We start from the raw sequence: 22066 nt of genomic DNA, 5'->3' as shown, positions 1-22066 counted from the left end.
AGATCTGTTTAACAAACTCTCCCCTTGTATAGTGGATCACCTTAAATAAAAGATAGATTTGCGGCGATTTTCCAAAACGAAAAAATACCAAAGATATCCTAGGAGGGTCATATGGTCTGTAGTAAAAATAGATACTTTCTGAAAGTTCAGTAAATTAAAAGTCGTATCAAAGTTTGTCAAAAAGTGAGGTTAACGCACATTCCCTATTAAACTGTAGGCTTTCCTTTTTTAAGCGAGTTCAACCTTTAAAGATGAAGATCAAACTCGGGATCTGTCTTGAAGGAAAACTACAAGTTGTTTAAAAAAATTCAAGAAACTGAAACGCCACTGACCCTTTTATGTTTCCAGTTTGAAATGGCAACTCAAGAAGAACAGAGGTTCCTTGACGGCTTCCTTACAAAAGGTGGCATCACGCCCAGCTTGGAACTCGTGGAAAAGGTGAGTTCTATGAGGATAAAATATTCACTAATTAAAAAAGGTTGTTTTAAACAAATTTAATAACCACGTGCTTTCAAAGCGCATACGATTGTTTTTGCTTTCGCTAAAAAATAAACAAAGTTTAGGTAATTTTCTTAAATATTCAGTAGACCAGTAGAAAGTTTTGGTCGTGAAGTTCGACTGACATTTTACTTCAAGAACAAAACATGGAAATTCGCGTGTTGAGAGGCAAATTCCGCGCAAAAATGTCAACACGTGGAGATCAATCAGGCGTGGAGGCACGCGCATTTACGGGATTTACGCAATTACCTCTTAAAGAAAAATTGACGAGTAAACAACAGCAAAAGGGAAAAAGAAGAAAGAAAATCCTAGTGATTACAAACGACTGATACTAGCGTTTTCATACTGTTATTTGCAACATAATTTATAGATCTACATTCTAAATTACTTACTTCCGGGTCCTTGGCGACAGTGAAAACTCGCATTGACATCCTTTTCTTTCATCTAATACTGACAATTAACACCACTGCCTCAACAGGATTTCCACCGGTCTGGAATCACAGACAAAGGAAAAAAAGTTGAACAGTGCACAGAGCAGAACGATGTTCACTTCCACACCGCGTAAGTAACCTAAATAACAAAACAACTCCAGAACCAATTTTTCCAAACATAAATCTAGACTACAGCAGATCCTATTTTCCAACTTGTATCGTCTTGTCTCTGACGCACCCGTTAAAAACGGCCACGCGTTCTTTGCTACTAGCTTGAAGATCTTAGGCATTAAAATGGACAGTCCGAAGTCTAACTAAACGAATTTAAAGACTATAATTCGCCTCACGACAATGTATAACGCACCAATTACAAAAAGAAGAAAAGGCATTAATAGTGAAGAAAGTTTTGACTTGAAATCCTTTTTGTTTTCAGGACCTGCTGGACAGCATCCCGTCCATGTATGCATCTGATGTCAGCCGCTATTCTGGTGCGTAGCTATTTATATAATGACAATTACAGAGAAGGGATAAACTGAGTACCCTATTTACTCAAATAAGCGCCGCCCCCGAATAAGCGCCGCCCTCGAATAAGCGCCGCATTTGGGCCAAAAAAGTTAATAAGCGCCGCCCCTGAATAAGCGCCGCAGTTCCGATGCGGCGCTTATTCAAGGAATTCCATTCAACTAAAAACAGCACCACAGAGCAACTCTAAAGCAAACTTGGACATTTCTTTGCATCAAAAGCGATGTTTAGCAGTTCAAAGTGATTGTTTTACCGCTCGTCCATTAGTTTTCTATCCAACATTCTTACAATACGTAGTTTTGTAAATGTTGTGAAGGCTGCGGACTTTGCCAGGATAGCTAGCACCACTTCTCTCTTCAGCAAGAAACTAATACTGACAATTAAAGGACTCTATTTTCAATTGCTGTAAAAGATAAGATTCTTTGTGGCGTCCAAATTTTAAATAAGCGCCGCCCTCCCCCCCCGAATAAGCGCCGCACTTGAGGCGCGAAAAATTCCACAAAAAAAAGGAAAAAAGCTCTAACGACAAATACACAACACATACCCTGCGACACGATTTTCTCAAAAATGTTGACCACACAGGGGCATGCGTACATAATTAGCATTTTTGCTAGGATGAAATGGCCGAACGCACCAAAGGGCACCGACTTGCTGTACAACAACAGTCCAGTTCTGCAAATTGTAGAAGGGGAAAGCTCGCTTATGTCATGTGTCACACCTCTGGTTGACGATGAATATTAGCCCATAAGCACCAAAAATTAAACCGTCAATTCATTTCCTTCCAGTTTCTATATTTTTGACATAAAAAGGAAATATTTCAATGTTTTACTGATCAAGTCTTTACCTCGTAATCCACAAAGCTTATAGAATTTGTCATCAGTGTCAAAGGGACCTTCCTGCTGTCATCCTCTCCGCCGTCTCATTTCATGTCATTTTTTTTGCAGATACCTGAAAGCGAAAACATTCCGATCAGGACACGAAGAAACATCCCAGCTGAGGGAGACGATCAAACCTCACTTGGCTGTTAAAGTTCAAGCCTATAAACTATTTATTAGTTTCTGTTACGAACGCGATTTTATATTACCTTAAAAATTAGGGAAGCTAATACGATGTCCATTATGTAAATAGATTCGACATAAAAAAAAATTGTAGGACTTTTTAGAACAACAGTGGCAGTCAAAGTTGTCAACAAGGTTACCTTTTTTTCGCAAGAAGGAATAATTTAAACAATTGTATAGCAGGATCTGTTAATTAGGTATTTCGGTGATAAATAAGGACATAAATAAAGGAGATTGCTTGGTAATGTATTACGATATGAAGTTTATCGTCAACATTTCATACAACAATGCGGTGATGTTTATTTATGCTATTTACCACCAACAGCAATTAAGAACTATTTCAAAGTACAAGTTCCTTTCCATATCCAGAATACCGAGTACCATAATTCTCACTATGTATATTAAACACTTAATGACTGATCCCGACGAAAACAGTTAATTTTTTTAGATAGAATCCCGAGATTCTCAAGTTTCCGAGAATCTCAAAGTTTCCTGAGGCGGAGCGGAGGGAAACATTGAGATTCTCGGAAACAAAATTAACTGGTTTCCCTGGGGACCAGTCACTAAGTGATTTGTTATATAGCACAACGAAGACTTAGAAAAACGGCGGTCGTCGGTCAACATTCGCGGGTAACAGTGCACTGTTACCCTCTGACGTCATTGTAATTGAAATGCCCGATCATAGACTTTTGGCGGGAAACGGGTTTATTGTGAGAGGTCATGTGACCTCGAAGTAGCCAATGAGAACGCGAGCTGTTGGGAAAAATTTCGAGCTTTTTTACAACAAGACATACAGCACAGTTCCCAGACCCTTCATTCGCAGGTGTTTTCGTGATGTCATAGCAGCTAACACCTTGGAACTGATAATAAATAGCAGCTCTAATTTGCAAAAAGAAAAACATTGTCGGTGTATAGTAAGAAAAATCTTGTTGAGGAAAATTTTTGGCCTGTGTAAACGGGAAAATAAATCTTAAAAAAACTGTGCTCGTGTGAATAGCGTGAAAGTACTTTGTTAGTAGTCAACTTGTTGGAAATCAGATTGGTTTCTTGAAGGAAGTGAGTGATTTGAACCCAGCTGATGTAGCAAGACTCTTTATTGATTTTATTTTACATTTTATTCTTTTGTTTTTCATTCGAGGTGAAAAAAAATGACACCAATAAGACTCGAAACCCCTCGAAACCAGGACAATAGATCAACTAGCGAGTATCATATCCACTTGACCACCAACGAGAACTACCAAGATCTTCAGAATTTTAAAAATTTCATTGCTACGAAACCTTTCTGAATTAAGACGCTATTCTCTGCCTATTCAAATATCTATTCTTTTGAAATAGCTGGACGTCTAAAGTTTACCAAAAGCTGTGGTCACTCACTGCGTTCAAAAAGTTAGAGTTGATCTCTTGTGAACTGAACGGAACGGAATTAAACATGTTTAGCATTTTCATATGCACGCATCACTGACTCGACCACAGACAGGAAAAAATAACATTAAAAACCCCACATCGTATCAGCCGATTTATCGACGAACGAATGTCAGTACCAGAATAACTGTTTCACAATGATCAAGAGTGGTTTAACTTCCTTTACATGAGACAATCAGGAAATGTGAATTATTTATGCGATATTCATCATTTATATAATCAACAAAGATTAAGAATGTAGCATATAATTCGTTCCGGGTCTAGTTTCAACTGTTTCTTCATGGCTATAGTGCACATTCCAGATGGTATTGCTTAAGACGGCTGCAACACCTTTCGATCGGGTTATTTAATCAAAATAAATAGCTGACCTCTACTAACTGAATGACAGCAGAAGACAAAAGGAAATCGAATATTAAGGTCATCCATAAATATCCAAATAAAGCTTAAAATACCGCGTTAACCAATCACGAGAGGACATTTTGTACCACATTACCCAAGTATCCGCATGATTCTTGCCTGTTTCTAGCTAAGGTCACGATTTCGAATACTATATTCAAAACCTGGTTTCACTGGTGAGACATCCTCGCGACAATCTCGTTTTGTTTCCAAATCTATGGCTTTTATCTCAGAGATTTGTTGGTCCTGCCAACTGCTTTTGGCCCTCACTTGATCTATCTACACTCAACAGAAAGAGAACGCCAAGATCAAGATGTTTTTTCACGGGTAACTAAACACACAGCGGAAAACGTATCTCAATAAATAACGAAGACGCTTCTGACAACTTTGGGAAAAAATCTTGCCACGATGCTGAGAACTAGGAGGTAACGAATATTAGTAAGTTACATGTGTGATTGGCAAAATCTTCGATCTAATCTTATCTCCAGAGGGAACAACAGTGGTCGAGAGACCAGATCTTCTTCGCAGCTTAACATACCGCTTTTTAAGACCACGTCGGGACAACGATCCGTTATTACAGAACTGTTACTTTATGGAATGCGCTGCAACCTCATTTTAAATTGAGTGAATCCCTTATTATTTTTTAATTGCAAAATGAAATCTTATCTTTTAAATCAGTTTTTAATGTCATAAACTCTACACGTGATTTTTATAGTTTTAGCAATTATATTTTTTTTAGATAATTTTTAGCATTTTAAAGTATTTTTATTATATCATTGTAAATAGTTTTAAAGTAAATAATTTTTATAGCCAATTTATTATACCTATTCTCTTTTTTTTTTTTTTTTTCATTGTCCCTGAAAAGCCTCCATGGGGAGAGGACAATAAAATTTGTATTTGTATTTGTAATGATATTTTTTTTGGATAGTTAGGTTCAACTTTGTATTTGCTTCGAAATCACGTTTGTTCATGATGTCTCACATTTTTAAAACCCACAAAACGTTTCGAAATAGCATCTAACCATCGTTTCTACTACTACACGTTACTTTTTACAATAAAGTTGACGCTTACTTATGGGAAATGATTGATGTTCTTTTCAAACAAGCGAGTTACGGCCACTTACGATAGCTAACAACGAACTTTATTCTTCAGATACGTCGTCGACACGAATGATCACCAAAATCAGCTCACTGGGGTGCATTGACTGTGATTGATTGTATTTCAACCATGAGTGACCTGACGTGCAAACGACACTTGGACTGGTCGAGGCACAAAAGAAAACAAAGAAATGAAAACAAATCAAGACAACGACAGACAGTTATTCCGCACATCAATAGCCTAGAAACTATCGGTCAAAGTGGACTCAGTGGATATTAAAGAGCTATGTCACGATATTTTAGGTCATCTTTCTGATTAATTAAAAATCGAATGAAAACTCAAAATAACAGTTTTCTAAAGAAGAAAAACACCAACAAAGTAATAAAAAATCGAAAAAAACAAGGGTGGTTTCGACTGACGAACATTTAGACACATTTTGATCGACAAACTTGCCATTTTTTTCAAGATGCGCTGTCCGCTGTCCGTGACGTAGCTGCTTTAAGAAAACAAGGATATTGTCGCCGATGCAGCTTTGTAACAAGCTTGGAACTAATCCATGTGGGTCCTATAATGAGCTGCTGCTTTTATCTCTCTGTCTGCTTGAAAAACTATCGAAACTGTCGAGTCCATTTCTCTAAGTTGGTCCCGCGAACTTGAATCATGACGTGACAGACGTGACATGCGTGTATTGCGAGTGGCCTGGGGCTAGAGTTCTCCTTTTTTGCACGAATCCCGGGACGAATTACAGACACGGAGAAGGTCCATGAGGTATCATTTCGAAAAGAAAAAAATCTGCCTGGTCAAGGTGAGACGGCAAAACATATCACTTAAAAACTTGTTTAACTCTTAGTTACCTTCAACTATGCATTTAATAGCTCACAACACGGATATCATAATTTTTTACTGATGTATTCTAGTGGCCATTTTGATTCCAACATCGTGCAATTATTTTATCAGCAGAATTTGGCAAATATTTAACTTCTCATATGACTTCTTGGGGCTTTACAACAAAGAAAGTAAAAGACCAATATCATGCGGTTCAATCCTAGACGTAGCAGACTCAGAGCAGAAAATATACGCAATGATCGCTGCTTGTTAAATGTAGAGTAACACGAACGAGTTAAGTCTTTATAGTTGCAAGTTTCACCATTCTTGTGCACAGATTTTTTCCTTTATTTGACTATGAACAAATAATTAGAGGTGAAATTAAGACAACATAGTACTAGATCGTACAAAAGAACTTGCTTGGCATTTTTCCTGCTGTTGGTTTACTTTAGTGGAGCGAATTACCCCGTGTATTTTCTCCCTTAACAAAATACAGACAATCCAGGGCCCATCCATGAATTTTACATGTTAGTTGTTGGTGTTAGATAAGCACAATTTCAAATATTGATATTTGTAAATATTTATACTAGATTACAGGTTAATAACTTCATATATAAAATTGTAAATATTTATATCAAATTTTAGATAATATCATCATCATCATCTAAACAACAAGTAGTCACTGATTATTTTGTTTTCCAGGATGGACCAGGGTGGACCTCCGAGTCCAATGGTAAGTTATCGACTACATCTGGATAAATTTCTTTTAAAAACATGCCAACTGACTTACTAATTTGAGGACAACTGACAACAGAAGACTGGTCCTCAAAAACTCCTCTTTCCTTATTTTTTATAATTAAGGAAAGAGGAGTTTTGAAATTTAACATTAAAATGTTAAATGCTATTTTAATGAGTGTCAATTTAATGTTGGAGTGGCCATGTCTGAAGAATGAAAACTGCTAGTAGACAAAAAAAAAACATGTGTGGCAATGCATTGTAGAGTCATAAGTGACAACTGGTTTATATGAGTTGAAAATACAGTAACTGTGAGTAAAAAAATTGAATTAGCGACATATACAATGTTCAGTAAGCTTAAGTATCGCAACCACTGTTGAGGTGAAAGAGCTAGTCTAGCAATTCCTTATCTTTTATTTTCAGGACACAAGTATGTATCAACAAGGTTCTAATGAAAGCGACATGAGTTTAGACGAACAGGAGACAGAAGATGAGAAGATGGTAAGATTCAGAGCTCCACTGGATTTATTTACTACTTGAAGAGCATACAAACAAACTTAAGCCCAGAGTTCTGCCAAAGTGTCTCAAGTATATTTTAAAACAGCAGCTCTTTGCAACTGTTACATTGTCTTTCCACATACAATTCCATTTGAATTAAAAAAATGGCAACAAGCCACATGTCTATCTTCCTCTACTTTCATTTTACTTGGTTATTATGTAAGACTGATTACTAAACTCGAGTATCAGTTACTTACCTCACTCCATCAGTCCTATCGTGCTGGGTGCAGTGAGGGGATTTTGCAAGTAAGCAAAAATACTAAAAAATACAAAAAAAAAAAGATTTGATTACTAAGTGCTTGTAAATATAAAACGCTGTAGTAACGAGTTGTAGGGTAAGTGACAACCAAAAACGAAAAAGTTAAAGAATAAAGACCAGACAGAAATATCTGCAAGTATTTCCATGCAGCACACTAAGCTTAGTTTTATGACTGTCATGCAGGTGAAAATAAGTGTAGCAAATCCTTATCTACTTTATCTCTATATTTTCAGGATACTGATGATGGTGATGACGTGGGAGAGAGGTGCAGTATTGCGTATTATCATTATATCAGGACTAATAATCAATTATGATATATCACGTTTTTTTCTATATGTTTCTTCTAAGGGATAGTGCTATTATCATGATATATCTTTGGTGATATAAGGGGTTGATTTTTTGATATTCCGCAATGGGGTTTTTTCTGATTATAAAGATATGTTATCATGATATTATCAGAATACTTAAATAAGTAACTATTTCTCTTTTCCCTGTGATACAGTGATTTATCATGATATTATCAGAATATATAATTAAGTGGTTTTTCTTCTCCTCCCAGTGATATAGTGATAAATCATGATATTATCAGAATATTTAATTAGGTAGTATTTCTTCTCCTCCCAGTGATATAGTGATAAATCATGATATTATCAGAATATTTAATTAAGTAGTATTTCTTCTACTCCCAGTGATATAGTGATAAATCATGATATTATCAGAATATTTAATTAAGTGGTTTTTCTTATCCTCCCAGTGATAGAGTGATAAATCATGATATTATCAGAATATTTAATTAACTAAATTTATTTCTCCTCCCAGTGATATAGTGATAAATCATGATATTATCAGAATATTTAATTAAGTAGTATTTCTTCTACTCCCAGTGATATAGTGATAAATCATGATATTATCAGAATATTTAATTAAGTAGTATTTCTTCTTCTCCCAGTGATATAGTGATAAATCATGATATTATCAGAATATTTAATTCCGTGGTTTTTCTTCTCCTCCCAGTGATAGAGTGATAAATCATGATATTATCAGAATATTTAATTAAGTAGTATTTCTTCTACTCCCAGTGATAGAGTGATAAATCATGATATTATCAGAATATTTAATTAAGTAGTATTTCTTCTCCTCCCAGTGATAGAGTGATTTATCATGATATTATCAGAATATTTAATTAAGTAGTATTTCTTCTTCTCCCAGTGATATAGTGATAAATCATGATATTATCAGAATATTTAATGAAGTAGTATTTCTTCTCCTCCTAGTGATAGAGTGATAAATCATGATATTATCGGAATATTTAATGAAGTAGTATTTCTTCTCCTCCTAGTGATAGAGTGATAAATCATGATTTTATCAGAATACTGCACTTACCCTAAACCCTAACCCTAACCTAACCTAACCTAGCCTAGCCTAGCCTAACCTAACCTAACCTAACCCTATTCCTAACCCTAACCTAACCCTAACCTAACCTAACCCTAACCCTAACCTAACCTTAACCCTAACCTCCCTAACCTAACCCTAACCCGTACTCAAACCCTAACCCTGAATAACATTGCCTCTGAACTCTAACCCTAACTTACATTAACCCGAGACAATCCCAATACGTAAATCTTACCCGCATCTTACTAAATACGTATTTGAAAGTTGCAAGAAAAATGACGCAGTACAAACTAAATATTTTCTGGTTTGTGAATGACAGTCATTAAAAGGCCAAAGGGTGAGTTAAAAAAAGCCAAAATCGGGTGTTACGAAAGTTAATCTTGCCGTGTCTAAAAGGAGTAGATAGCAATGTGATTATGTAGTTTTGTGGACAATTTTGATATTATCACGATATATCATAATATCATTGTGTCTGTTATTGCTTGAGTGAGATTTGAAAATGATAGTGATACATGATATGATTCTAACTTGATAGTGATACCTTGATAATGATAATTTAAAAATTTGATAACAAAAAGTATTCTAGCAACTATCATGTAAATACGATATGATAATGATATTTTTGATATTTAAAACGGAAAAATATTTTTTGATATTATCATGCAGTTATCACCAAAATATCACTGAGATATCAAAATATCAGTTATCAAACTAATGATATTCTATCATGAGATTTTGATAAACCGCAATCCTGCACCTTAGTGTGACGTGGATAGGTGAGGTTTAGACCTTTGCTGTTATTGTACATAACCACCACTGTCACAAAACATTTTACTTGGAAATCGTAAAACTAATAATATCTATCCATAGTTCCAACGCCATTAAGCAGTGAGACAAAACGAGTCAACTGCATTAAACGGCACACCAAATCCAAAACAGTGTTATTTATGTGACCATTGCATCTCTTATCTAATATCAATAAAATTGCATCATTTTATTCCATAAAAATGTAAGTTTTGGACTGCAACCTTTAAAGTTTCTGCTAAAACAACTAGACTACTCACGCTCGTTTTCTATGAGCGATAGTCAATTCTGCTGTGCCTTGTTGACTATTTGCTCATAGAAAACTTGGGCTTATAGTCTAATAATAATGGTTGGGGTTGATTTAGAAAAATTAACATTCAAAGAAATGGCTGGCTCCGCCTTTACAATAAGAAGATAGCTCATCTTACAACAAACATTCATAAATAGCATACGCTTTGGCTATTGTGTTTTTTAGTTATATATTATTTTCATTGTACCCTACTTGGACAAGAAGGACAAACAGCTTTATTTATTATTCTGCTTTTGCTTTTGGCACAATGATCTTAGTGAAAACGTAAGAAGACTGAGTTTCTTCGTTGTTCTTAATTTTGTAAATTGTTATACTACTAGTGAAAACGAATGTACAGCCATGGAAGTGGTAGAGGAGCCTTCAGTTTTGGGAAACGATTTTGATGGGGAGACCTTGGCTACTGCCAGGCAGGTATGGACAGTAATTTATCTAAAGTAAAGTAGCTTGTGACCCAAAATTGTGGTTATTTCATTAACAGTTTTATACCTAACTCTTTCAGTAATGAAAATATTTATTTTAAGCTCACCGAGCTTTTGAATCAGTTAAATGTGGTTCAAAATTTTAGTCTGTGGATGAAACCCTTGGATATGACCATTTCAATGAAAACCAATGAGCTGTTCTGTCACGTGGTACTGTTTATTATGTTCTAGAAGGTTGTTCTTTTAAACTGCGTGGATGTAACCCTTGTGTGTCCATTTAATTTTTCCTGAATACTTTGAAAAAGAAAATATGGGTTTTAAATAGTTTTTTAACCTAGGCACTCTTGAATGTGGAGTAGTAAACCTCCTACCAAATCTAATTTAAATAACCAGGGAAAATCTCCATCTGTTGATAATTCTATAGTTGACAAATCTCACAAACTACACAATTCGGAATCTAAAAGTGACAATCGGGTCTTGGGACAACTAAATCATGTATTTAGTTAAAGCTACGTCATTAAAGTTTTGAGAAAATTACAATCACAAGACATCTTTGAAAAGCAGGGAGATTTTGTAAGACAGATATTCTGTCTGTCTGTCTGTCTGTCTGTCTGTCTCCCATTATTATTATGTATTTAGACTAAAGTGACTAACTTCACCCAAGCACTTAGCGTTAATAACGGCCCTTTGGAATAAAGGCAATACATTTTAATTTTTTGTTAGGAGGAAGAACCAGACGGGAGAGGATGGGAAGAATGGAACCAAAGGTAAAATGTGGATTGCTGTTAACATAAACCACAGTGCTTTTTTAGGTCTACGATCTTAATGAATGACAAAAAATAGATTAACAATAATCGACAATATTTAAGAATAATAACAATAGGTGTCATTTTTGAAACTTTAGGGTAATGACGATGTTATTGATTGAACTGAGAGCCATGAGGGCATCTCTAGAGAGAAAGAATATGCAATGGTAATGTTAAACTTTATTAATATACAGTTATTTCAATAAACGTTGTCCGGATCAAAGCTTAAAGACAAGACTGAAAGGCAGTATGGGTAGAAGAAGAGAGCATTTGCACGTGCTAAATATTTTAAAAAATATATAGTGACATGACAAACGCGAATTTGCACGTTTTCTCTTTCTTCAGACATGTGAAACAGGATGCTTTAAGCCACACTGAATTTTAGACGAATTTCCGAAACTCAGAGCCAAGCGACAGTGAAAGTAAAGCTGCAGAAAGGCCTCCTGAGAGGAAAAACAAACCCGTGAATTCTCCACGTGCGAAATACAAATTTGTATATTTAATGAAGCTTATATGCAAATTTGTAGTGAATACCCAGAACGCCATGCCGTCTTGCCTTTTAGCTTTAAGCTTTGACCCGACAACGTTTATTGAAATAGCTGTATATACTTTGTCCTATCAGAAGTCAGAAGAAATATTTATGGACTTCTTGTTCTACCTGTTTGTTTCATTTTGATTTCTCCTTTTATCTTAAAAAAAAATAGCATAGTGTGAGGTTATCCTCTGATAAAAGATTTATTAACATTACTATGAGTGTGACTGTTGGTGTTATGGGACTATCTGAGACCTTGAATGAATTCAAGGCAAAGCTATGTCATCAAAGTTTGGAGAAAATTACAATCACAAGACACCTCTGAAAAGTAGGGAGAACAAAAATGGATAGTCATTCTCTGTCTGTCTGCCTGTCTGTCTTCCTGCCTTCCTGCCTGCCTGCCAGTCTGTGTTATATCCGAAAGTGTATCAAAATACCAAAAGGGGGCAAGTTTTCTTTAAACCCATTGGAGTTCAGTTTTGGCCCATAATTTTATTTGTATAATGAACAATGTTCAAGTGGCCAATGTGTTCAATTAAAGTTCTTTCTACTACTAAAAGCTCTTTCCACTTTTTTTCAACAGATATAAAGTTTTATTATTTATTTATTTTTGTATTTTGTTTGTGTTGTATTTACAGCCAACTGTGTAAAATGAACTAAAATAAATTGTTTGTAAGAAACTTTTCTGCGTCTGTTTGTATAATTTTTCTAGTCTGATAGACTCCAGAACAATAGTTTTCTATATAGGTTTGTTTTGTTCCAGCAGAAACACATGGCAGCACTTAAAAGTGATAGTGTTCAATCAACGGAATTGTACCAATCGAGTCCTCTACACAATTCCACTATATTACTTTTAATTAGCCCCCTTCTACATTTTTAACTTGGAAAAGAGTTGTAGTGAGCGAAGTGATTTCACTCCTTCCCTTCCCTGCGGGATTCCTGTTAAACATAGGCACGCAATGCATGCAAATGTTTAAAGGCCTCTAGAGAATTAGACCTGTTCTCTGATTTCCTACATTTCTAGTGAAATTACATAATATTTTGCTTAATTACCAGCCGAAATATTGTATTTATGTCAGTTTGCTTGAAGTAGACCAAAACTTAATTTTCCAATGATATTATTAGTTTTCCTTACCTTAAAAAAAAAAAAAGGAAAAATGAAAAAAAAAGAAAACCATTTGCAATGGATGGGAGTTCTATCGGTTGCCCTTTCGGCCTGCTCTCGATTAGCAGCTGGATGACAAAAAAAGAGTTTAACATCATTTGTTTTAGCAAACCTTTATCTGTCAGTTTGTTGTTTTCGATTCTTGCTTCATAATAACTTTTCCTAGTTTAGTGGCTTATAGATTTTTACACAGTACGATATAGAAACTCACTGTCTGCCCAGTACTTAAACCTCAGATGAAGCTCCAGGAAATCGAGTATGGTTGGACAAAAATCGAGTACCAGAATAATTTAAATCCTATTGCGTTATTTTCTAACCTTTTTTAAAAGAAAAACGATGTAAGTATTTGCCCGTGGTGACACCAACAACAATTTCTTATCAGAACCTGAGAAAATAAATTTCAAAGTTCACAAGCTATAGGTAAAATCGCACATGTAGCCATTTTGTAAAATTGTCTTATAATTAAACGATTCAGTGAACTTTGAAATTTGTTTTCGATGTTTGGTGTTGTTAGAAATGATTTCTTTTGATAAGATATTTGACACAGTAAAAGAGAAGTTTACAATAAGATGTAAATAATTTTGTCCAATTTATACTCGAAGTCCTGGCGGATTCTGTCTTAATTACAAGAAAATTGTACTCAGTTATTTGTATCAGTAATATGTACCGGTTGCTCTATATGGTTTACAAGAAGAGAAGGAAAAAGCAGGTTTCAAAATCTCGCAAGCTCAACTCGTACTTTTTTCCAAGGTTTTGAGAGAGAGTTTCTTTGGTGAAATGCCTTCCAATTTAGCAGAAAGGTGACAGTTATTTTTTGGAGTGCTACTGTAAAAGGAAAATTTATCAGAACAAATTTTATGGAGAGGTACCACAAAAGCTGCAATAACCATTCTCTTTTTCAGATTTCATTTGGGTGACTGGTATGTGTTGTGACAATCTTTATTTGGCACCACAAAAAACCTCCAGCTATTTAAACTATAATGGGCCTACCCCCCCCCCCCTTCCCCCCTCCCCTTAAAAAGGACTGAGACACGTTTTTTTAGAAAGATCGATCAATGGTGCTGATGGTGAGCTATAAGAAGCTGTGTTGTTTAGAAACAATCAATCTATTTGAGATACAAGTTATCTTCTAAACTCAGTAACAACAGCCAATGCATATTATTTGCGGTAGCAATACATTGCTGCTAAACAGTCTTACGATTTCTCTAGCCAATAAACAAGCAAAAAGTTGCATAAGTGTTAAATTTATGAATTTGCCTGACTTTTAGGGGTTCAAGTGAATATATTCAGAAAATATTAATCTTCAATAGTCAATATTAAGCATGGCATGGCAAAACTGACTTACTACTTCCGGAATAATTTCAATAAACTACTTCCTGTGTAAATAACAATGCTATGTGTTTCCGAGAATTGTTGCCGAGAATTACACAAAATATGTTGGGAGAGAGTAAGAAAGGCGTGCTTATGTGTTACTGAGATTTGGCAAGAAGGTAACTTGGTGGTGAAAATTAACTTGGTACGTTCAGACTGCGAGTGCCAAAGAACAATTCTTGTACAAGGCTCAAATATGAAACACTACCACGCTTCAACCTGGGCCAAACAATGTTCAAACAGCCACATGTACGTATGCACTTTGTTAGTAGTACAATCTTCCTGATCATTAATGCAAAACGGCAAAATCAATCGCGGATTCGCTGAATTACTTTACAGTAGAATCCCGATCTCTCTAAACTCCGGGGGAAACGAAAATTGCGTCGAAAAATCGGGGGTAAAATTACAGAGAAGTAATATCCAAGGGATACCAAAATTGGTTCCAGAAATTGGGAGTTTCGAGAAACTGAAAGTCCGAGAAATCGGGATTCTACTGTATTTAAACCGAATATCTCTTTTTCCATTTAAAGCTGTAGTCATCAGAATCAATCATTGCAAAATCCAAATTGAAGACGTCATCCCGAGCGTCTCGTCTTGAGAAACAAGGACGCATTTTCCTGTGCTTTCTTATACTATAACCAACTTATAATTCTTTTGTAGATATGTACACTTTGTAGATAAACAGTTACACTGTCTACTTGCTGCTCCTTGCACAGAAAATTCAGTTAGACTTAAAACCAAAACCGTAAACAAAATTATTATTTCTTGTTTTCTCAGAAATATGCTTTACTTTTAGAAAATTTCGTGGAAACAAATTCAACCACAACGACAAGCAGTGATTTCCATGGTAACTGAACCGCAGCCAATCAGGCGAAACAGAAATGTCAACACTGTTTGCTTTCACAAAGTAATCAAGGTGGATAGCTCCAGGGGTTATCAGCTGGCATTTCGCTACTTTCCCTGTGTTATTTTAATTTACGATGATTGCAATATCATGGAGGAAGAACCGGGATCGGTATGCTGTTTCCTTGGAAGGAAAAGAAAAGTAGTGGAAAACAAAACAGTGTAATACTAATCAGTAGTAAGCAATAAGGAGGTAAGAACTGGCTGTATTCACGGCCCACAGCTCGTTAGGTTTGCAATTCCTTGCCTTTGCTTGCTTTTTTGCAACATCTAATTCAATTCATTGACGTCGGGGTCCAATTAGGTTGGAACTGAAATCTTTCCGGGTCATTATTCGTCAAACGAAATCATATATGGCCCATACAAACTAAGCAAAGCTTAAGTGAGATTGGAAAACCAAAACCAATTTCCTTAATTGCCTTAACTATCTTTTAAGTTCTGGCTACTCCTTCAAAATCAATTGACACGAATCAGATGGTAACGCTCGCGAAAAACAAACAATTGAAGGTTCATCACATGATTGAAATTTACGAGGGCGCTAGTATTGTATATCAATTTCCACGCTTTATCATATCAAGGTATGTATGTATGAGGCAATCTAGCTCGTTTACATCCGTACCTGGATTCTTGGCGATTTCGAACACCAACATGAAATTTAACAAGCTTGTTTTTTACACAAGACGAAACGTTTACCTCGCTAAAACATAGGGACGTATTTGCGCCGCTTGAAATTCATCTCGTTGCAAAGAGAAGTTTCTCAGCTTACTCCGTTCCTGGCTTGGAAGGGAACGACGACTCGGTTTGCTCAAAAAGGAAAGGAAACTAGTTCTAGTTTAGCGCAAAATATAATGCATTCAAAAATGCAATGACTTACTTAGTTATGTTGAAAACGAAGTTGCAAGTTACAATTATGGTACAAATTTCCGCTTTCAGACGCACGGATAGACAGTCCAGCACGACTAAAACTGTGCTTCCATCGCACGATATAATCCAACAACGAGCGTACACACATCATCATGCGTTATTTGGCGAAATCCAATCAACCGAGGTCACCAAGACAGGAACCAGATTTTTAACAAATGGGTTTTCGTTTACAGAAAAAAAGTTCTTCTCAACAACATGGATGTCACGCCAACATAAGAAATTGGACTGATATTTTTATATACAGTCACAGTGTTCTTAAAAGCACAAAACTGTCAACGTTATCCTGTTTTGTTGATCTTTTCAATTACATCTCGAGTCTTTCTCTTTCATGCTTAATGAGCCCACGTTTTGTTTCATGTTTAATCACAGATCTATTGACCATGCGCACAGAAGTTCAAAGTAGCGTGACTGCACGACTGACAGAAGCCGCTACATGTAGTCAAGGTTAGTAAAAAAATTTGCACGTTTTCCTCTTCAATTCGCTTCAGTGAACGTTCTACCAGTTTATTAAGTAAGCCTTACCCCGCGTTTTCTTTGGTTTAACGAAAGAAAACACTGATATTTCTTTTGAGAAAAGAGTTGTGGTTCATCGAATGGCACACTTATTAACTCACTCCAAAAACTGTTATTTTGCCCGTTTTGTGAATTCGTTTGCCGACGAAGTTCCCGATAAGTGCGCTCTTTTTCACTGTAGTTCTTAATATTTATGTTACTCTTTTTCAAAGATTTCCCATTAATTTTGTGCGCCAAGCTTCGAATCCACAGGACGAGTGTAATACAGTCGGTAAAATGTAATTAAAGCTGGAGATAGCATCGCATGTTTATCACTTTACCAACTTTCAAAATACATATAGACAAAATTAGACAAAACATTAAACAAACTTAAACATCGGCCACGGCATATTGTATCGTTGGTACGGTACTTATCACTGTTACGTAGATATTTGCGATTATAAACTTAATTAAATCTTAATAAGGCAGGAAAGCAGCGTACGCTTGATATTTATTGTACAGGAAAAAAAACAACAACCAAGGATCGGTGCATTAATATGTGGCATGTATGATTTCTGCAGCCGACTTTCGTAACAGTGGAAAAAACGGGATCGGATTTATTTAAAATAAAAACAAAACAAAACAAACATTTACGGAATTAAAGCTTGAAAAGAAGATCATACTTAATTAGAGCTGTCATCATTTGATTATCACTAGTTAATACGAAACTACCTGAGATAAACGCCTTTTGATGGGGATCAAAGCGACCGAAGAGCTCGCGTTTCAAAAATGCAGACAAGCCCGCTATATTATATAGTGTAAGAGCATAAACGTTGTTTAACAATGATCGCCAGTTGTTATTTCCGACCACACAGGAAGGAGTTTACATTAAACAATATATTAGCACATTATGACAAAACGCAATTATTAAGAACACAGCGTGTGGTTGAAATACTTGGTGTGTCGTGGTAATTAATTTTCAAAGTAGCCTTTGTCTAGCGCGTGAAAAGGCAACACTATCAATAGGCCCCCTTCTGACCAAAGTAAACCACAATTAGGACAGTACATCGCTGATAATCATAGTTAACTATGTGATAATAAAATAAATATTTGGTATATTTTTTGGTACCAGCAGGAATGTTGCTTTCCTTCTTAATTATTCCTTTGACAGTTATAACGTGATTTCAATCTTATTTCTCGCTTTCCTACTCACGAGTCTCACGAACTTTTTCACGTCCACATTTCGTGCGTTTGAAACAGCCTCTCACGAATCGCGGCTCATTTCGTTGCATAGACGTGATTATTATAAAAAGTGTCCTTTGCTAGACGGCAAAAGCAGACTAGCAAAGTTTCCTTTGCTAGACTGCTTTTGTGCTCAGTTCATTATACATGGATGGTTATTACGCATGCATATATTACGCATGCTTAGTGATAAGTGTACGTAGTCTGCAGTGAAAATTTCAGTTTGGAACGTGTGCAAGAAACGTGTCACGAACTTATAAAAGAACGGTTCTTCACAAAGATCAAGACTTGGTATGTTTGTTTCTTTTATCGAATTTACAGATGTAAATTTCACAACCTGTTCAACTACAGCTTCGTATAAAGCTTCCGCACACAACCACAACACACAAAATCATGCTAACGTGTTACATGGCCACCTCCTTTAATTAAGCTACAATTATCCCAAACAAACAACCTTGTCACTCTTAAACACTATGGGCATGGTACGAAATATTCTTTTAATCCATCGGTCCGAATGTTGCGTATAATAAAAGTGTATTTTGGATTCTGACGGCCACTGGAGCCTGCAGGTTTGCCTCGTGTCCAGAAAAAGACACTCGACGAGTTCAGATTTGCAGCGCCGCTTACTTTGACTTTATTATAATAACGACTCTTCTCTTCTTATTCCTTTTGGGTCCGCAGTGTAGTTAGAAAAGGAAAGTGTGCCTTTTGCATACAGAACTACAAACATTTACCCAAAAAATACACAGTTACACGAGCGCGTTCGTTGACACAATGTTGACAAAGAGCGAGGGTGCAAAATATCAGGAGAAGGAAACTTTTCTTATCGAGCATCTCATACGAAATGAACACATGATAACATAAAACTCATTGCGGCCAATTACAAAAACATTATTAAAGCGCTGAACATTTCTGTCCCGTTCATGCGTCGTATTGCATAGCACACGTTTTAAAATATTTACTTTCAACGTTGACTCGACTAGCTTTACATATTAGACACCACATATTTCTGTTTCCGGTGCAATTCAAGGTGTTTTCATGGTCATACATTGTAAAATAAGAAATGGTTTATTTTTGTAACTCAAGGACTCTCCTTCGCTAAAGTTCAAGGGCTATTGAAAACCTGATTTATTCATTGTAACATTACTTGACCACCAGACCACTAATATAAATTATTATTACAAACAGCTTTTTAAACTGTCATAATTCAATCAATCTGATATGACAAGTGCTTCAAAATAATGATCTTTTTTTTTTATTTCAGATGGCAGCAAAACAGCAGAAGGTAAGATGTTCCAATCGAGCGTGACTTTCTTCTACCCATAAGATAACCATTTAAGTTTAATCGAATGTTTTGCCATGAAATGTCAAATATAATTTCTACTGCACGACCAAAGCACGTTGCACCTTGAATTCAATTCTGGACAGTGGTGATTTTGCTGGTTAAGGGAGGAAACTAATGTTTTTTTAAAATTAATTAGCTTATGCCACGTTAAAAGTGCATTACTTAACAACGGATTAGCGCATTTTGTTTAGACTTACATGTTTTTCAAAAATATCAAGATTTTTTCACGTGAACATTGCATTTTATGGATTTTAGGAAAGTGGCGAAACAAGTTCCTCAGACGAGGATGAAGACAAGCCTACAGAGAAGTTTTACGGCAGTAGGTAAGACAGTGGCAAGAGTAAGGGATCCTAATCATTTTTGATTGTCAATAATTAACCTTTTTCCTGATATCTTAAAATCTGTGCTCTATTTTAACATATTTACGATCGCAGTTTTTTCAAATCACAAGTCTTCTCTTTGCCACTTTTCTTTCCCTCTCGTGTGTGCCAAGATTAATTTTCTATAGTAATACAAGAGTACTGTAGTTCCATTCAAAAAGCATACTCCATTTCGAGTTAAATTTTATTTCATTTTCCGCCGTCCAAAGTCCGCTCTCGTTACTGCATGCTTCACATTTATCTTTCAAAGCCTTTGAATACCCTACTTGTATCCAAGCTTTCTATTAGACACAGACATTTTTCATTTAAACCATACTTTGGGGAAGATGGTAAAAGAATCATACGCTGTTTTTTCGTCTTAACATTTGCTTTCGATGTTCTTCTCTTAGAACACCTCCGTTAAAGATGTTAAAAGGAACCCAAGCGAAAGAGGAAATTGAAGAGGAACGGACAGGACCACTGGTAAATAATGAGAACGAGGCGGCTGGTCTTGATAATAATCAGGTAATTCCTTAGATACACTAACATGGGGGCATCTGACTCTTACTGCTTCCTGCCAGTTGGGATTTTTAACCTTGTTATTTTCATTTAAATATTTGTTTCCTCTGTTTCAGTGAAATGAAACTAAGTGCATGACCACTATAAACATCATTTATTTATTTATTTTATTTTATTGTTTATTTGTTCCAACTAACACAAATGTTACTAACCTTGACATGCACCTAGCTTTTAGAACGGTCCTCAAAGAATAAAAGGCAACTCTCTTTTTTGTTAGGAAGAAGATCCTTTACCAGGATTTACAACATCAGGCCAAAGGATTCAGCAATGTTCAGATCCAGGAGGTCAACACAGCCCCATAGTGTAAGGAAATAGGATCTGTAAATACAATAAATACATAAACTACAGTGCAGACAAGTTTGGCAATATGCTAACTGATTCACGTCTTTAATTAATGCAATATCATTTTTGCTATTGTTCCACACATTTTTAGCAACAAAAAAATTAAAAATTTGCCATTGTTATGGTCTCGAGAATCTATCTAGATACGAAGGGGTGGCGGAGGGTACACATCGTGCGGGAAGGGGCATTCTACTAAAGGCAGTAGCAAAAAAGTAACAGCTTCCTTCAACTGTCCTGTTTCAGGGGTGTAGCTTGTCCTCTTCAATACGAGGGAGCCATCCTTCAGGTAGGTCCCTACATAGTTCAGTTACCCTTCTTTCTAGCCAGCATACAAGATATTTTAACAGGAAATATCCAATCGCCATCACATGGTGCCGGGAAGTGTGCCAACCTGATTTGTAATCGTTAAGTGTGATAGTGGATAGATTTCAATTGCAATGCAGATAAACATACATTTAAAGCAACACAAAGTCATTCTCTTTCAATATCTCTTTAAAAGTGTTTGCAGGAGGGGTTTCTCTGTTGCTTATATCGAAAACTGATCAAGTTGTCGCAGTCTCTGGCAAATCATATTAAATAAGTAATACCATGAAAGAAATTGAAACAAAAACTTCAGTGACGGGGAAATGTCACGCAACATTGTACTCCTTGAGAAAACCTCACGCTGATTTTGGAAATAGATGGAAATGCTTTCTTATTATTCTTACATTCAGATTATACGGTTGTTATTCACAGTTAACAGTGTCCCCAATTAGCACAACGGTGATTAATAAATCATCACTTAAAAAGTATCATTTATTTATCTTTGTTTTGATTTCGTCTTTTACAGGAACAAGATGGTTTAGAGGATGTCGTGGTCTTCATATTTATTATAATATATCTATTCAGAATGTAATAAAATAAATTTCGTTTTTATTTCTTGTTCATGTTTGTGTGTGCTTTGATTTGTGCTTTGGTTCTTAGCAAACCTTTATTGCATATTATTAATCAACTCGAATCGTCTAGGTACCTTTGAAACGAAAACACGGTCTCTAGACATAAGGTCGATACGTGCCTACTTTTTCTACTGAATTTTGCTGAAGTTAGGCAAATGCGGGTTGCTCACTTAAGTGAAAATAATTTTATATGAGAAAATTGCAAAATCAGTACACAATAGATTTGTCTGCGTGATACAAGGAAATGAGATTTCGTCTTAAAAATTACTGACACAAGAGTGCCATCACGAAATGGAGTATATTAGCCAAGGTTCTTGATGGGCATATTTACAGACCGAAAATAA

At 35.8% G+C, this 22066-nt stretch overlaps 3 protein-coding genes and 1 long non-coding RNA gene across 11 annotated transcripts in view; 3 read left to right on the top strand and 1 right to left on the bottom strand.

Moving 5' to 3' along the window:
• LOC144631483 (uncharacterized) overlaps positions 1-22066 on the bottom strand; it is a 51485-nt gene that overhangs the window by 167 nt on the left and 29252 nt on the right. Inside the window, exons 4-8 of the long non-coding RNA XR_013566753.1 lie at positions 20598-20763; positions 2296-2399; positions 2046-2239; positions 891-989; positions 333-445 (exon numbers count right to left, since the gene is read on the bottom strand). This is a non-coding gene — a long non-coding RNA (uncharacterized LOC144631483). The remainder of the gene's footprint in view (positions 1-332; positions 446-890; positions 990-2045; positions 2240-2295; positions 2400-20597; positions 20764-22066) is intronic.
• LOC144631474 (uncharacterized) lies at positions 349-2738 on the top strand. The gene is made up of 4 exons (XM_078489920.1): positions 349-438; positions 977-1059; positions 1363-1417; positions 2396-2738. Exons 1-4 carry the CDS (start codon positions 355-357, stop codon positions 2477-2479), a joined length of 306 nt encoding a protein of 101 aa, XP_078346046.1. The 5' UTR covers positions 349-354; the 3' UTR covers positions 2480-2738.
• Positions 4489-12715, top strand: LOC144631470 (uncharacterized). 3 transcript variants are annotated; one of them, XM_078489912.1, is made up of 9 exons: positions 4489-4752; positions 5480-6230; positions 6953-6983; positions 7409-7486; positions 8036-8067; positions 10629-10719; positions 11451-11494; positions 11632-11700; positions 12649-12715. In XM_078489912.1, coding segments are annotated over exons 3-9 (345 nt in total). In that variant the 5' UTR covers positions 4489-4752; positions 5480-6230; position 6953; the 3' UTR covers positions 12650-12715. The 3 variants fall into 3 exon arrangements, with proteins under 3 accessions (XP_078346038.1, XP_078346036.1, XP_078346037.1); XM_078489910.1 differs by lacking the exon at positions 12649-12715 and having other exon boundaries at positions 11632-11895; XM_078489911.1 differs by lacking the exons at positions 4489-4752; positions 12649-12715 and having other exon boundaries at positions 5267-6230; positions 11632-11895.
• On the top strand, positions 14722-21711 carry LOC144631466 (uncharacterized). Of its 6 annotated transcripts, none has more exons than XM_078489902.1 (8): positions 14722-14850; positions 15398-16872; positions 19427-19447; positions 19763-19830; positions 20277-20391; positions 20663-20748; positions 21031-21073; positions 21617-21711. In XM_078489902.1, the coding sequence occupies exons 3-8, from the start codon at positions 19427-19429 to the stop codon at positions 21680-21682; spliced, it is 399 nt and encodes a 132-aa protein (XP_078346028.1). In that variant the 5' UTR covers positions 14722-14850; positions 15398-16872; the 3' UTR covers positions 21683-21711. The 6 variants fall into 6 exon arrangements, with proteins under 6 accessions (XP_078346028.1, XP_078346030.1, XP_078346029.1 ...); XM_078489904.1 differs by having other exon boundaries at positions 14742-15697; positions 16798-16872; XM_078489903.1 differs by having other exon boundaries at positions 14742-15735; positions 16798-16872.

The sequence above is a fragment of the Oculina patagonica genome, chromosome 12, assembly GCF_052425735.1.
Source record: "Oculina patagonica isolate OP01 chromosome 12, crgOcupat, whole genome shotgun sequence".
NCBI lineage: Eukaryota > Metazoa > Cnidaria > Anthozoa > Scleractinia > Oculinidae > Oculina > Oculina patagonica.
This window is presented reverse-complemented; position numbering and strand designations above follow the sequence as displayed.